Here is a 15,651-nt window from a genome sequence, read left to right as displayed (position 1 = left end):
ATAAAATATTATATGTACAAGATCTATATGAGGAAAACTACAAAACTCCCACTAATAAAATCAAAGAACTAAACTAAATATTCCACATTCATGAATGGGAAAACTCAATATATAATTAAGATGTCAGTTCTTCCCAATGTGATCTGCAGAGGCAATGAAATCCCCATCTAAATTGCAGCAACTTACTCTGTGGGTATGAACAAACCTACTCTAACACTTATATGGAGAATAAAAGACCCAGGGAAGCCAACACAATATTGAAGGAGAAGAACCAAATGAGAGGACTGATAATATTAATACCTGACTTTAAGACTTACTGTAAAATGTCAGTAATCAAGACAGTGTGGTATTGGTGAAATAATAAGACAAACAGATGAACAGAGGAATGAATAGAGAGTTCAGAAATAGACCCACATAAATATAGTCAGTTGATCTTTGATAAAGGAACAAAGGAGATACAACGCAGCAAAGACAGTCTTTTCCCACAAATGGTGCTGGAACAACTGGACACCCACATGCAAAAACAATCAATCTAGACACGGACCTTAAACCCACCACAAAAATTAACTCAAAATAGAAGAGACGTAAATGTACAATGTAAACTATAAAACTCTTACAAGACAGGAGAAAACTGAGATGACTTTGGTGATAACTTTCTAGATACAAAAGACATGATCCATGAAAAGAAGTATTGATAAACCGGGCTTCATTAAAATAAAAAACTTTTGCTCTGAGAGACACTGTCAAGAGGTTGAGAAGACAAGCTGCCTCCTAGGAGAAAGTATTTGCAAAAGATAAATCTCACAGAGAACCAAAATATACAAAGAACTCAATTTAACAATAAGAAAACAAATAACCCTATTAAAAAATGGACAAACAACCTTTACAGACACCTTACCAAAGAAGATATGAAGATGGCAGACAAGTACATGAAAGGTGCTCCACGTCATGAGTCATTGGGAAGATGCAAGTTCAAATGACAGTGAGATACCACTAACCACCTATTCTGAATGACCAAAATCCAGGACACTGACAACACCAGCTGCTGGGAGGGCGTGGAGCAGGAGGGAGTCTCATGCATTGATGTGAGAATGCAAAATGGTGCAGTCACTTGGGAAGACAGTTTGGTGGTTTCTCACAAAATAAACAGACTCTTACCATATGATCCAGCAACTGTGCTCCTTGATACTTATCCAAAGGAGTTGACAATTACGTCCACATGAAAACCTGCATGTGGATGTTTATAGCAGTTTTATTCACAATTACCAAAATATATAAGCATTCAAGATGTCCTTCAGTGAGTGAATGGATAAAGTGTGGTATATCCAGACAATGGAATATTATTCAGCACTAAAAGCAAACAGCTCTCAGGCCCTAAAAGGACATGGAGGAATCTTAAATGCATAATACTAAGTGAAAGAATCCAATCTGAAAAGGCTCTACATACTGTATGATTCTAATCATATGACATTCTGAAAACGTGAAACCACAGAGACAATAAAAGGATTGGTTTGCCAGGATTTGGGGAGGAGGGATGAGCAGGTGGAGCACAGAGGATGTTTCAGGCAGTGAAACTATTCTGTGTGATACTGCAATGGTGGATACACGTCATCAAACATTTGTCCAAATCCACGGGCTTCCCAGGTGGAGCTACTGGTAAAGAACCCGTAGCCAGTGCAGACATAAGAGACTCAGGTTCGATCCCCAGGTCCAAAAGATCCCCTGGAGGAGGGCATGACAACCACTCCAGTATTCTTGCCTGGGAAATCTCCACTGACAAGGGAGCCTGGCAGGCTAGAGTCCATGGGGACTCAAGGAGTAGGGCACGAATGAAGCAACTTAGCACGCACGCATGGACCGTACACCAGGAGTGAACAGTAATGTAAACTATGGACTCCAGGTGACTGAGATGGGTCAACATAGGTTCATCAGCTCTAATAAATGTCCCACCTGCTGGAGGATGTTGTTAATTGAGAGAGGTTATGCATGTGTGTGGGGACGGGGGGTATAAGAGAAACCTCTGCAGCACCTTCTATGAACCCAAAACTGTGCTAAAAAATAAAATCTATTAATAAGAAAGGAGTGCCCCCAGTAGCCCGCTATCTGGGGGTTGGTCTCACCCTGGGTCAAACTGTGGACTCGTTGATCACTTTACTATGTATCTGCTGGAGGGGCACGTTACCCACAGTCTATCTGACCATTTCCCCAAATGAAACACAGGTTGTGACATTTATACCACTGAATTTGGTCTTGTTCAGCCTGTGGAGTCCTGGCCCTGCCGCCAGGACACTTGCCCCGTCACCCCCAGCCCAGCCCTGTGGTGGCTTCTACAGAAGGAAGCCTCCCCTGACACAGCAAGGAAAGGAACCCAGACTGCAGGCAAGAAAGGAATCCCATCTCTGCCCAGGAGCCAGTAGGAGAGGAAAACACAGCGAGGACTGACCTGCCCCTTGCTTCAGCAGCTCGGCCGCAGAGTTGGCCGCTGTTTGCTGAGGATTTTCGGCTATTTCCTCCAACGGATCTGCAGGAAGAAGGAGCGAGAAAACGCATGACAATGTGGATGCTCATGACTGCATCCCGGAGGGTGACAGGCAGGCTCTGCAGAGCTGGGCCTTCCTCCTGGCAACAACAGCTGCACCCAGAGAAGCCATCATCACACTTCAGGCAAAATCTGGGATGGCACAGGCCAGAAAATTACCCTTCTCATCTATGAATTAATTTATATCAACAATTACATTTTGAAATGTAACTCACATCTGATATTTAAAATTAATCATCTTTCTGGAACATAATGCAATTATGTGAACTTGAGATGGCCTAGGAAAGCAGGGATATGTCTGATCATATGCTGTGGGTACTATTTTTAAAAACTCTTTTCCCATGGATAGTTTGAAACAAACACAAAGGTAAAGAGAATAGTTCATCTAGCACCTAAAGTCAACAATATCAACATTTTTCTGATTTAGTAGAATTATAAAAATGAAATGTAAATGACCTTACAGGTCTCTGAGTCCAAGCACTTTATACTTCTGAGCTATAGAATCTTTGCTCCACAAAAGCTTTTCACAAAGCCATGATATAAAGATATGAGCGGAGGCTGTAGGGGCAGTGGGCCACCTCTTCTTACCTGACCTGACTTATTCAGGGTTTACCCACAGACGTGATAGAAAGGAAGTTTTGGTCTGATTTTTCTCACTGAATCTCTGTGGATTCCAACACCTTGTGAATGACCCCATACAGAGAACCAGAGCAGCCCTGGGGCCGCGGCAGCATACCTCTATCCGGAATGAGCAGTTTGCAGGGCAAAGCCAAGGGCGTAATGGAATGCTGACACACCAAAGCCGTCAGGCTCCCTGTGAATGGATGAACAGCAAACAGGAGTGAGCACAGCCCTAAATACTGCATTGCTCAGCCAATTCATCTACTGAAAGGAGGCTGCTGTAAAGCATGACATCTTATATTTTTAGCAACCTACATACTCAATAACTGTGGGAATTTGTGCAAAGCTTCAATGAAGCAGCAAGTTCAGCAGACGGCGAAGGGGCAAGTAACAGGACTACAGATGATTCTCACCAAAGATATGCCATTGCCAATTTATAAAGAATAAGGCACACAGTCTGCCGATTCTGAGACTGCTTCCACTGGCACCACCAAATCGTCTCTGTAAGGTGATGCTTTGGTTTGCTCAAGCTCTGCCTGTGAGTGCATGCCATCTTTTGGACACGCCTATAGGGTCAAGCATTGGAGAAGGAAATGGCAACCCACTCCAGCATTCTTGCCTGGAGAATCCCAGGGACGGCGAAGCCTGGTGGGCTGCCATCTATGGGGTCGCACGGAGTTGGACACGACTGAAGTGACTTAGCGGTAGCAACAGCAGTAGGTCAAAAATTATCCTTCTCACAGGGAATCTGTGCTTTCCTTGTGCCTGGTGGACTGCCAACCTTGTGCATACTTCTCTGCTCACTTGCATGGACCATACCTAATGGAACCTGCATTTCCAATCCTAGCACGGTGCATTTTATTTGCCTAGTTTTAAGAATGCTTTTAAGAACAATTTCATATCCAGTTTATCTGTGAAATGATAATTGAAGGATCCAAAAATGGGAATGAAAAGTAGATGCTCTGAGTGAAGCCCCAGCAGAGTGGTGGACCAACCAGAGGAGCTCATGCTCATGGGTTCAGACACCATGTCAGGTGCTCAGCCACTTACCGAAATATGGTTCATTGGAACACCCTTTCAACCTCACTCCTTTCGGGGTACACTCAATCAAAAAATGCCGAACAAGTTCATTGGCCAAATCTCCAGCTGTGGGGAGAGATTTAAAAGAGAGAAGAGCATTTTTAAAAATGAGAGCATGGGAGGATGAGGGAGCATGAAGGAGAATCTGCCCCCTGCAACAGGTAGGCTGCCAACAACCACTTCAGGAATAGCAGCTAGATTGCAGGACAGTGGCTGAGCACTGCCTGGATGGGCAGCTAGAACTCCCTCCAGTGACCATGGCTGGAGGTGGAGGAATCCTTGGGAAAGAGCCTCAGACATTCTGCAGAATTCCCAGTTATGGGAATGAGCAGCTAAGAACTGAGAACATGGACCTCCAGCTCCTTCACCTCCTAAGAAGCAGCATGATGTCCAAGAATGAAACACTGGAAAGAGCTGGAAGGGTGCCAGTCTTCTGAGTAAGATTTAGCCGGGAGTCAGGTACCCAAGCCCCTCCTGAAAGCAAGCCCTCTAATCATACTGCTACTACACTGTGTTCGTGCCAGGCCACAAGCCCAAAAAGAAAGTGCATCCTGAAAACCACAGAATGGCAAACTGTCTGGTGGTGGAAAAGTACAAATAACAAACAGAGGAAAAAGCAGTCACTGCTGTGCTAATGAACCCTGCAGACCTTCATGCTTGCTGCGTCTCTGTCCTACCTCCTTCAGCACCCTCCCTGAGAATGTGTCTCCATGGGAACGCATTTCCATGGGAATGTGTCTGCTGTAACTTCTAACATTTCTGATGGCCAGGTCTGCTAGAGGCAGGTTTGGGCCCCACACCTGGCCCACAGCAGGTTCCCTAATAATGCTTATTATAAACAACAGTGACAAATATCAACATCAGTGTCAGCATTTCGCAGGAGCAGTATAGCTGGTAGGAAAGGAAATGATCAGATTCCATAAAAGGCAGTACTGAATAAAAACGGGGAAAAGAACATTTTGCCATTCAGCTGTGGGAGGAAAATGATCCATGGCTTCTAAACTGAAGGGAGACCCAGAGTGTGGTCTGGATGACGGTGGTGAGAAGTGACTCAGTGGGAAACCAGCTGTGTAAGGGTTTGGAGAACAGCCCCCGCCACACGTCTGTCGCTGTTCTGTCTCCGGGGTACCAGGGGTGGCTGGTGACTTGCTGGGCTTTTTCCTGGTTTATTCAACTCTCCTCTCAGATCTGTCCTTACACTGTGAAATCCAAATGCCAGATCCAAGGGCTGGATGAAGACTTGGCAGCCAGATAAAATTTCACCAAGAGGATGCCAGCAACGCTGCATGTCCAGAAATCTGCTATTCTAAAATCCTCTATTTTCTTGCCTTCGTCTGAAGACTGAGTTGATATTGACCTTAGAGGAGGATGTACACCTGGAGGTTAAGGATTATACACCACCACCTGTATTTCCAAAAAGATAACACATGCAGGAAAAAAAAGTTTTGGCCTAGTTTTGAAAGCTCCAGCTGAACACCAAGGGGGCAGAATCTGTGCTCATTCTGGTCCACCCTTCCCTCACCCAGATGAGCCCAGGTGCCCCAGCAAGAGTTATGTGACCTGCTCACATTCCAGCCCACAATCTCCATTTAGGGGAAAAGAATCTTTTCCCTTTCCTTAGAGTTTGTGGCATAGTTGGTGAAAAAAAAAAAAAAAAAAAGGCACAGAGGGCAGGATGAGATTAAAAAAAAAAAGAATAAACCAGAAGCCATATATTAGGGGACAGAGGAAGGGAGAAAGTCCGTTGCTTTGTTGGGAACCGAGCTTGTCCCTGAGGGAACAGTGAGAAAAGACCTGTTGATATTATATTTGAATGGGTGGTTATCAACATGAGCTCAGGAATTTTTTTAGACGGGTTTCCCAGGTGGCTTTAGTTAGATGAAGAAACTGCTTGCTAATGTAGGAAACATGTAAGAAACATGAGTTCCATCCTGGGTTGGGAAGATCCCCTGGAGGAGGAAATGGCAACCCACTCCAGTATTCTTGCTTGGAGAATTCCATGGACAGAGGAGCCTGGTGGGCTGCAGCCCACAGGGTTGCAGAGTCGGATACAACTGAGTGACTAACACTTTCACTTTTCACATTCCCTAGCTCAGGTCCTAGAGAAAAGGAGTGATACTCTGATACCAAACAGCAAACCTAGAGATTAGATTTTGGTTTCTAGATACTATTGCCCAATATAAAAAACCAAGGATCTTTAGAGAAATGGCAGGAGCAGGGGAAGTACAAGGTAAGCCTAAAACACGCTTGCTTTCAGAAAGCTGGAGCACTCACGGGCTAATGGGGGTATGTCAGAAGGACAGAGGGTCACTGGAAGGGCCTTAACTAGTTAAAAAGGCCTTAGTAGTTAAATCCAGTATCCTTGAGAACCAAAAAGCCATGGAGGTGATGGATTATGAAACACAGCAAAGGGCACGTAGGGGCTTCCCCACAAGGCTGTCACCTGTGGTGGCATACATGCACGTCGGCTTCATAATAATGTTTACCTATGCATGTAGGCACTGCAAACTCTTTTGTACCTGGTTATGTTCACAACTGAAAACATTAAAAAGGTCAGAAGAAGCCCTACCTGCACTACACATTATTCAGCTAGAATCTGCCACCAGTGCAATGTTGGACGAGAGACAGAGGCAGTCTTTGTCCTTTTCCCTGAGAAGGGACAGTCTCAAGACTTCAGGCTTGCACTGGCCTCATCTTCAATGCATCAAAATACTCTACAGGGTGTAGGAACAAGAACCATGTATACTGTATGCCACCTTCTATGTAAGAGAAAAGGAAAAATGCCTATTTGTGTGCACCGAACAGATAGTGAGAAGACACAGGAATTTATTACAGATGTTTACCCACAGGAGGCAAGAGGGGACTGAGGCAGACAGGGCTGAAAATGGAAACCAAGACTCCTGATCAGAGGCCTTGCTTTATTGTTCTGTTATCTGAACAACGGGATGGATCACCCATCAAAACAAGTTAAAAAAAGAAAAAGGAAATTTATAAATAATTAACCTTCCTTCTTGAGCTAGGACAGTACTTACTAAAATACACCCTAAAATACACACTAAAATTTAATAAATAAAAATTTATTTATTAAAAAAATACATACTAAGAGGAAAACCTATGAGTGCTGTTGCAAGTCATCCACCACCTCATGGGAACGAAGGGAACTGACAGGCGAGGCCCCGCTGAGCAGAGCAGGACCCACCTTTCTTGTTCATCTGCAGGACAGAGGGCGGGGGGGTGGCCACCTTCATGGCCAGGCCGTAGGCGCCTCGGAAGGAGTGGCTGTCCCTGACGATGAATGACCCGGGCTCCTTGTCCTTCAGCATGGCGATGGCTGCAAAGGGGAACAGACAGACGTGAGTGTCTGCCGGGGACGCCACGGCCTGACTCCACTTACGGCCGTGACAAGGGTAAGGGAAACTGCAATGACCAGAAGTTCCTTGGGGCCTATTCTATTTTACAGGGTGCCCCGTCCGTTCAGATCACAAAGGTGCTGCCTTCACACGCAATTCCCATTAACCCCACAGCATCTGTGAAGCCCAAATGAGGACCCCACCTGACAGCCCAGGAAACCGAGGCCCACTGGTTCCAGCCAGACCAGGTCTCCGCACACAGCGCGCGGAGCAGGAAGTCAGGCAGGGCTGCCACTTGGTCCCCAGCGTAGCCCTGCCCTACAGCTCCCTGCGTGGCATTTTTCTTAGAGATTTTAGAACGCGCGCTTTCAACTTTCCATAGGAGGAAAGAAATTTCCAATCATACTTCCTGAAGACTGTGGATGTACCCCTCAAAGTTACTGAATATTTAATAAAGTCCCAAGGTTTGGCCCAGGGGATGGCCATAGATGGCCCTCCGTCCTGTGGCTCTGAGGCAGGGGTGGCAACTGTGGCCAGCTGTTTCCAGTCTGGACGAGGCTGTGAACCCCTATTTGATGTGGCCAGTGAGGGCCATGAAATGCACCTGGCGCTGCACCTGCCATCTGCCCCAGGGAGGCTGGTGCACAGGCAGCCCTAATATCTCTCCCCTGGAAGCTCAAAGTCCAGCCTCCCAGGTCCTGGGCTCAGGATACAGGAAAAAAGAGGGATGGGTTAGCATCATAGTATCCTCAAGCTGACGTGGCCCAGACACCAGTGAGAATTTTCTCCAGTAACCAGAACATCTCTCAAGATTTCTTTTATACATTTTACAAAAAGAAAACTAGGGATTTAAAGTATAAAGCACTGCACAATTATAGCCATGGAATTGCCACCTTTCTGTAGAGCCCAGGGCCCTGTCTGGAGTAGAGTGGGCCGGACATTAACCCGGGAGTGGCTGGAAGCACTGTCAGCAACAGGAAATAACCCCAGAGAGCCCCCTGTCCCAGGCCCTCTGTGTACCCTGACTCCAGCCCCACCCCTACAACATGGCATTGCTTGGCTGCAGACAACACAGGCAGTTTCTTCTATGCCTTCTTCCATGCACTGCCCCAGCCCGTGGCAGGACAGGCCCCAAGCACGAGCTTATGCACACGGTGGGGAAGAAGCGGAAGAAAGCACACACTCTCTAAGGGGAGGGGGTCTGGTATGACCCCAGGGGTGCAAGCCTGACACGTGGAGCCACAGCCCACCTGCTGCTCTGGTACCCACCCCCTCAAGATGGGTGGGGAACAGACATCAGGGACCCAGGCCCATGCAGCAGGTCTTGTCTCATAGCATGTTTTCTGATTATGGGGGCTGAACCCATGTTATTTTTTTAAAGTAGGGGAAAGATCACTTACAGAAGTTATATTTTTCAATTGTGATAACCTCACCAGAGCCTTTTCTTTGTAAGTCATGATTTTACTTCACTGTGGTACAAAGAAGTGCCCCAGCCTCATGGGCAGCAGACTTCTGGGTGGCGGAGAGAAGGCTGGCTCCTCTCTGGCCCATTCTATCCTCTCACGCCTCCCCTCTCTACCCATCACCAGGCCACCTGGGCACAAGAGAGCCTGAGGGCCATGCTGGACTCATTGTTTCTGAAACAGAAATGAACCCTTGCTGAGGCTGTGAGAACGAGCTAGTGTACCTCCAGGGGCAAGGCCAGGTCTGCCACGTGGCTGCAGGGGCAGCAGCCACATCCTTACCTCCTCTCTCCCTGCAGCTGGAGCTTTCAAGGATGCTGGAGCAGAGACCAGAGAGCACAGCTGGTACAGTCATACTTACTTTCTACTTTAGGCTTTCCCTGGTGGTACAGTGGATACAAATCCGTGTGCTGATGCAGGGGACATGGGTTCGATCCCTGGTCTGGGAAGTTTCCACATGTTGCGCTCAGAGCAACTAAGCCTGTGAACCCACAACTACCGAGCCCAAGTACTGCAAGTACTGAAGCCTGAGCACCCAGAGTCTGTACTCCACAACAAGAGAAGCCACCACAATGAGAAGCCCATGCAGCACCACAATGAAAAGTTGCCCTGGCTCGCTGTAACAAGAGAAAGCCTACAGAAAGCAATGAAGACCCAGTGCAGACAGATATAAATAAATTAAAAAAATTTTTCTGCTTTACTTTGGAGCCCCTTTTCTCCTGAGTTTTTTATGTTCACTTTAAAAAAAAACTCCCAAGGAACTAACCTTTCCATAGAAATATGTGAACAGTTGTGCCCCAAAACAAGCAATAGGTTTTCTGCCCCTCCTGCATCTCCCTGAAATTTCATCACAGTTTTGCCAGAAAATGGGACATCCCAGCAGTTACAACAAAACCCACAAGGGGCTCTCTTCCATTTGGAGAAGTTGGCACACCCACCAGAGCATACATTTGTGTAGGTGCTGTCTGCACAAAATATCCAGAAAATAGAGGAGGTTCCACTTTTGGAGTTCAACTGGAAAAATCAATGCCCCATGTACATATTAGCTATTTTGTGATGGGGTCCACCCCAAACAAATATTTTTAAATGTGTGGCTAAGGTGGCTTAGACAGTAAAGAATCCACCTGCAGTGCGGGAGACCTGGGTTGGATCTCTGGGTTGGGAAGATCCCCTGGAGGAGGGCATGGCAACCCATTCCAGTAGTCTTGCCTGGAGAATCCCATGGACAGAGGAGCCTGTCAGGCTACAGTCCATGGGGTCGCAAAGAGTCAGACATAACTGAGCAACTAAGCACAGCAAGATTAGTCAAATGACAACAAGAGCTCCTACTGCCTAGCAGATGCCAACAAGGGAGGTTCCCTCCACCCAGAGTCTCTCCCCTACACCCTATGAGGCAGGTTGTGCCATCCCTGTCTTGCAGGACCCATCGGGCGCACTCCAACCAAGCCTGCCTCTTCATTCAGAGAAGGAGACAGTCCAGCCCAGCCTCCACCCTGGTCTGAAAGACTGAGCCGCTGGAGTAGGATGCTCTGTTTAGAATACTCTAGAACAAGGTCCTCAACAAGCACTCTCAGGGTCTGTTGGGTTGGATGAGACACTGAGCACCAGCGCTAAGGCCCACAGTCAGGGGGTTCTTGCAACCAGAGCAGGGAGGGGCCGGGAACGGAGCGTCTGGCCACGCCAGAGCCTGAAACGTGGTGAGTGCACACAGCACAAAGGCCAGTTCTGGGACTCAGAAGCCTCTCGGGCCAAGAGGGCTCCCCCCACATGACACGACAATGGGTCCATTGAGCTCATGGGAAGAAAGGCACATTCTTACCATTTTTATTATCTGCCTAATTGAGTATAAGAATTTCTATGAAAAAGCTGGACGGCGCTGTTTTCCAGGCATTTAACTATTCACATCCAGGCATTTCTGAGGAATTCCCCAGGAGAGCAGTTCTTAGTTTCTTCCCCAAGTTGAGATCCCAGCACAGAGTGGCAATTCACCATGCGTTTAGCAAGCCTGGCCTCTGGAACACCCGCCATCCCCTTTCTCAGTCCAGCACCCCCAGCCACCCATCCCAGGGAACCTCCTTCCTGGGCATCCTGACCAGCGTCTGCCAGCCCCCCAGCCAGTTCCATGTCATCCTCTCCGAGAGACGCCTGGGAGTGATGAGCCCACAGGCGGCCGTGTCATCACCTCAGGGAGGGCAATAGCACCTTGCAGGGACTCCAGGAATTTCTGCTGAAGGAGTGAGTGCTGTTTGCCGAAGGGCCTGTCCCAGAGGGACCACCCTCAATGGCATGCCAGCTTCCTTCTGGGACATCTCTTACACTCATGTTCTAGTAAAAAGTGACATGCAACTTAGCTGCTCAACAGTATTAACAATTTCTCATGTTCGCCAGCTGTCTTAAGACTGAATTGCACGCCCAGAGTCATTGTGCTGTGTGTGTGAGAGCTGGGCTAAGGCTGCTGGCAGTTCTGTCCTTCCGATGTGGCACAGGCAGGTATGCCCATTAATAAGAAAGACACTTCTTCCCCGTGACTTCCCCCTGAGGCTGGGACCCGTGACATCTCATCACAATCTGCGGCCACTGCGGGCAACACCGGCCAGACCTTGGCTGGTGGAAGCCACCAGAAATTACACCCCAACACTGGAATGATCATGGCTGGTGCCCTTCCTGGCTGGCTCCCTCCTTAGGAATGATGTTTTCCAATAAAAACTTAAAGGTTGCAGCCTTTCTCCCGAAGTGGGTAATGAAGTGCAGACCTTGCTCTAACTCATCCATCCCCAGGTGATGCCTCCCTGATGCTCCCACCCCAGACACAGGGTCCTCATCCGGCCCACGCACCTTGCTCTCTGGAGATGTCCGCCTTGTACCAGAACTTGGATGTGTCCTGAACAAAGTTAACAGACACGTGCTTATCACCTGGATTATCTGCAAAACAAATTTAAAAACAGTAACTATGAAGGGCATTTTTTTATTGCAACCTCTCACCTCAAAGGGACCTAGAAGTTCAAAGTCCCACCCCAGGTGAGAGCGCTCTATTTAACTACAAGGGAGAAGCCTGACACGGAGCAGGGAGTGCCTGCTTGATAACAGAAAACACACAGCAGGACGCCTCCACGATCGGGCACCCCGTTTCACCCACACCTAGTCACAAAAGACAGGAGGCACGCAGAGCAAGGCTGACGTCCCTTACTCCTATCAGTGTCTAATTCTTTCTTCTACACTTGAAACATGAGATAATTAAATTGCAAATGTATGTTTAATTTTTTTTTAATTACTATTACAGAACACTGACTCCAAGTGGAAGGGAAAAAAATAGAACCACCGTGGATGTCGGCGTTTTTTGCTGTTGAACAAAATCTAACGTGAATAATGCAGAAATGCGTGCGTGCTCAGTCACGTCTGACCCTGCGACTCTATGGACAATAGTCCACCAAGTTCTTCTGTCCATGGGATTCTCCAGGCAAGGATACTGGAGCAGGTTGCCATTTCCTCTTCCAGGGAATCTTTCCAACTCAGGGATTGAACCCACGTCTCTTATGTCGCCTGCACTGGGAAGAGGGTTCTTTACCACTAGGGTCACCTGGCAAGCCCAGGTGAATTAAGAGGCAGCTCTAGATTGGAATTTTCCTTTGGGCTAGGCTGAGATTCCCTGGGGGCTCAGTCAGTAAAGACTCCGCCTGCAATGTGGGACATGTAAGTTTGATCCCTGGGTTGGGAAGATCTCCTAGAGGAAGGCATGGCAACCCATGCCAGTATTTTTGCCTGGAGAATTCCATGGACAGAGGGCCTGGCAGGCTACAGTCCACAGGGTCACAAAATCGGACACGACTGAGTAACTAACTTTATGTTTGTTGCAGTGAGATAGAAAAGCCCCCATGAAGGCCATGGATTCTTCTCTCAAGGCGCTCAGCCCAGTAATAGCACTGGTGCTCACTGGGCAGGCCAAGCCATAACCCCAGGGTGCTTCCCTGCCCGAGTGCAGGCTTGAGCACAAGGATGGGCCCTCTACCCATGGAGATGCACCTACCTGGGGAAGGTACTGCCCCCTCGGCAGCCTTGGAAAAGTCCGGGATGATATTTGGAAAAGGGATGCTCATGGTACTCCCGCTGTGAGGACTGGAGAAGCCGCTGGAGGATGGCGAGACGGAGCCAAAAGACCGATCTCCCTCTGAGGTCCGCTTCTTCTCGGGAAGGGGCGGCTGCCCGGGCAGAGCCAGTCCCGGGCCCTGCAGGACCGGACTGTGGTGGCCACTGGGTCCAGGCGCCACCGTGAGAAAGCTGTGGGACAGGAAGCTGCTGTCGGCAGCCTCAGCTGCTGTCAGTGGATTGCCAGGGGCCTGGGCTGCTCCGTGGGAATTGGCCAGCAAGGCCCCAGGGTCCTCCCCGGCGGGGAGCCCACCTCCCGCCATGGAGGCAGTGCTGAAGCTCAGGAAGGCCTGGCTGCTCGGGGGACCCAGAGCTTCCAGCGGCTCTGCCAGGGACAGCTCAGGGCTGTGGAAGGATGTCTGGAGGTCGGCGGGTGGGAAGTGGGGCCGCGCGGGGCCGTCCTTGCCAGGCCGGCTGCCTCCCAGGAGGGTCTGCGTGGACTTGGGGCTGGTCTCCACCCACTGGTGCTCAGCTGAGGAAGGGCTGTTCAAAGGACAAACGGCGAGACAATGACATATCCGAGAGAATTAGCGTTGGTTAATTAGGGGAATTAGTCTAATTAGCCTGGGAATTAGCATCGATTCCTACATGATGGGGATGAGAGGCGGGGTACTGAGGTTCCCCTTGCAGCAGCGTGGGGCTTCCCAAACATCAGAACTCAGGCCCTGCTTCTCCAGCCTCCCACCTGACCATTCACCCCAGATGCTCAGTCCACAACCTCAGGGAGGGGAGGCGGCCCTCCCTGCCTCTACAGCCTGCGTGCCTCTTCCTTCCCACTCTGACCTGGCAAAGTCCCCTCTTCTCTTCAGTTCAAGCTGCAGATCCACTGTGTCCTGACTTTGAAGCCCTCCCTGCCGGTGTCCCTGTGAGCACAGGGATTAGCGGTGTCCTTCCTCTGGTCCCACCACACAGGCACCACCCATGTATCTGCTTAAACCCCCTCCCCCGGGTTCCTCTTCCCCATGCCCAACATCCTCACACAGTCGATTTTCAATAAGTGCTTGCAGGACCACCGGCTAATTAAGGATACCAGTAAGAACACAAGAGATTACCATATCAGAAATGGGAAATTCCAACAGTAAGAATACTGGGGGAGGTTCAAGAAGGAGGGGACATAGGTATATCTACAGCTTATTCATGTTGATGTTTGGCAGAAACCAACACAATACTGTAAAGCAATTATCCTTCAATTAAAAATGAATAAGCTTAATTATAAAAAATATTGGAAACTAGAAATACAGAAAGACAAGTAACATGTATATCTCACTAGCAAACACCTATTTGCTGTGTGTGTAATGTTAAGTCCTGATACGCAATGTGCCCCTTTTTCTGTAGAGAAATTAGGTGGGATTCAGGATGGTAACTGTAGAGCAATGTGCCCACAAGTAAAACACTAAGAAATGATTCCTACCCTGAGCATGTGAATTTGCACAAGGGCAGTCCTTTGTGAAGCAGAAATAGGACATTTCTCTTTGTCCATGCGCCCCCACACCCCAGGCTTTCCCAAACACTAACACAAATTCCTTTTTTTCCCCTGAGAGCAGTGCATTCTGCCTGCCCTCCCCACCCTCAACCTGCAGCCCTGGGCAGGCCCGCTCCTAGCCTGACCGCTGCACCGCTTTTTCCAGCCTCAGCTCAGACAATGCCTTCACGGTCCTTAACTGGCTGCTGTTCCTTGAGCACCCCACCTGCTAAAGTGAAGGTGGACAGAGGAGTTTTTATTTTGACTGCATTTTTGAAGACTGATGGCTGTCAGTGCACAAGGCGGCCCGGTGTCATGTGGAGGACGAGACCCCTGCCCCGCTCTTCCCTCTGTGGTATTCAGGCTGGGGTCTGTAAGAGCAGCCTGTGTTTGGTTCAATGGCCACCTTACCTCCCTCTCCGCTGGCTGGGGCTGTTCCCAGAAATGGTGCAGGAGGACGTGAATGCCCGCTGGAAGGAGGGCGCTGTGGGCATGTCGGCCCGGAGCATCGTGGGTTTGGGTCCAACAGGGCTCTCTGACATCCCCACAGAATGACTGAGAATCTCAGGGCAGCCTCGGGGTTCTGGAGCAAGGAAACATGAATAGACTGTAAGCAGCAGTGCCACTTGCGAAGCTTTCTGCTGCAGAAGGAGGAGACCTGACTCCACCAAGTGCAGCCTCCTCTTTCCCAGCACATTTCCAAAGGAGAAATAGCTGGCTGGTCCCTGCAGCTGTCAACACATACTCATGAGTATCATCAGTGAGTAAGCTGACGGCCAGTTAGTCTGATACACTTACCGCCCCGTTGAGATAAACCATTTCTCCCTCTAGAAACGGCAAGGTCTCCCTGCAAACCAAAGAAAGTGCAAACCAGCGGCTGTGGGGTGGGTGGGCAACTGATGAGTCTTGTGCTTTCAGCTAACACTTTCCTCTGCTAACAGAGCCCTGCCTGCAGTGTCTTCACTCCTAGGAGGTGCAGAGACCACCTGGCCT

The 15,651-nt window shown here is 48.8% G+C and overlaps 1 protein-coding gene across 16 annotated transcripts in view; it reads right to left on the bottom strand.

Moving 5' to 3' along the window:
- Positions 1–15,651, bottom strand: part of TNS3 (tensin 3) — a 223,416-nt gene that overhangs the window by 7,852 nt on the left and 199,913 nt on the right. For all 16 annotated transcript variants that reach the window (XM_060415058.1, XM_060415061.1, XM_060415059.1 and 13 more), the window contains 7 exons: positions 15,070–15,241; positions 13,078–13,679; positions 11,889–11,975; positions 7,440–7,571; positions 4,211–4,306; positions 3,276–3,353; positions 2,444–2,521 (listed from right to left, as the gene is read on the bottom strand). In XM_060415058.1, the coding sequence (XP_060271041.1) occupies positions 2,444–2,521; positions 3,276–3,353; positions 4,211–4,306; positions 7,440–7,571; positions 11,889–11,975; positions 13,078–13,679; positions 15,070–15,241 (1,245 nt within the window). The remainder of the gene's footprint in view (positions 1–2,443; positions 2,522–3,275; positions 3,354–4,210; positions 4,307–7,439; positions 7,572–11,888; positions 11,976–13,077; positions 13,680–15,069; positions 15,242–15,651) is intronic.

The sequence above is a fragment of the Ovis aries genome, chromosome 4, assembly GCF_016772045.2.
Source record: "Ovis aries strain OAR_USU_Benz2616 breed Rambouillet chromosome 4, ARS-UI_Ramb_v3.0, whole genome shotgun sequence".
Classification (NCBI taxonomy): Eukaryota; Metazoa; Chordata; class Mammalia; order Artiodactyla; family Bovidae; genus Ovis; species Ovis aries.
The sequence above is the reverse complement of the archived record's forward strand: the minus strand, read 5'-3'. Positions and strand labels throughout refer to the sequence as shown.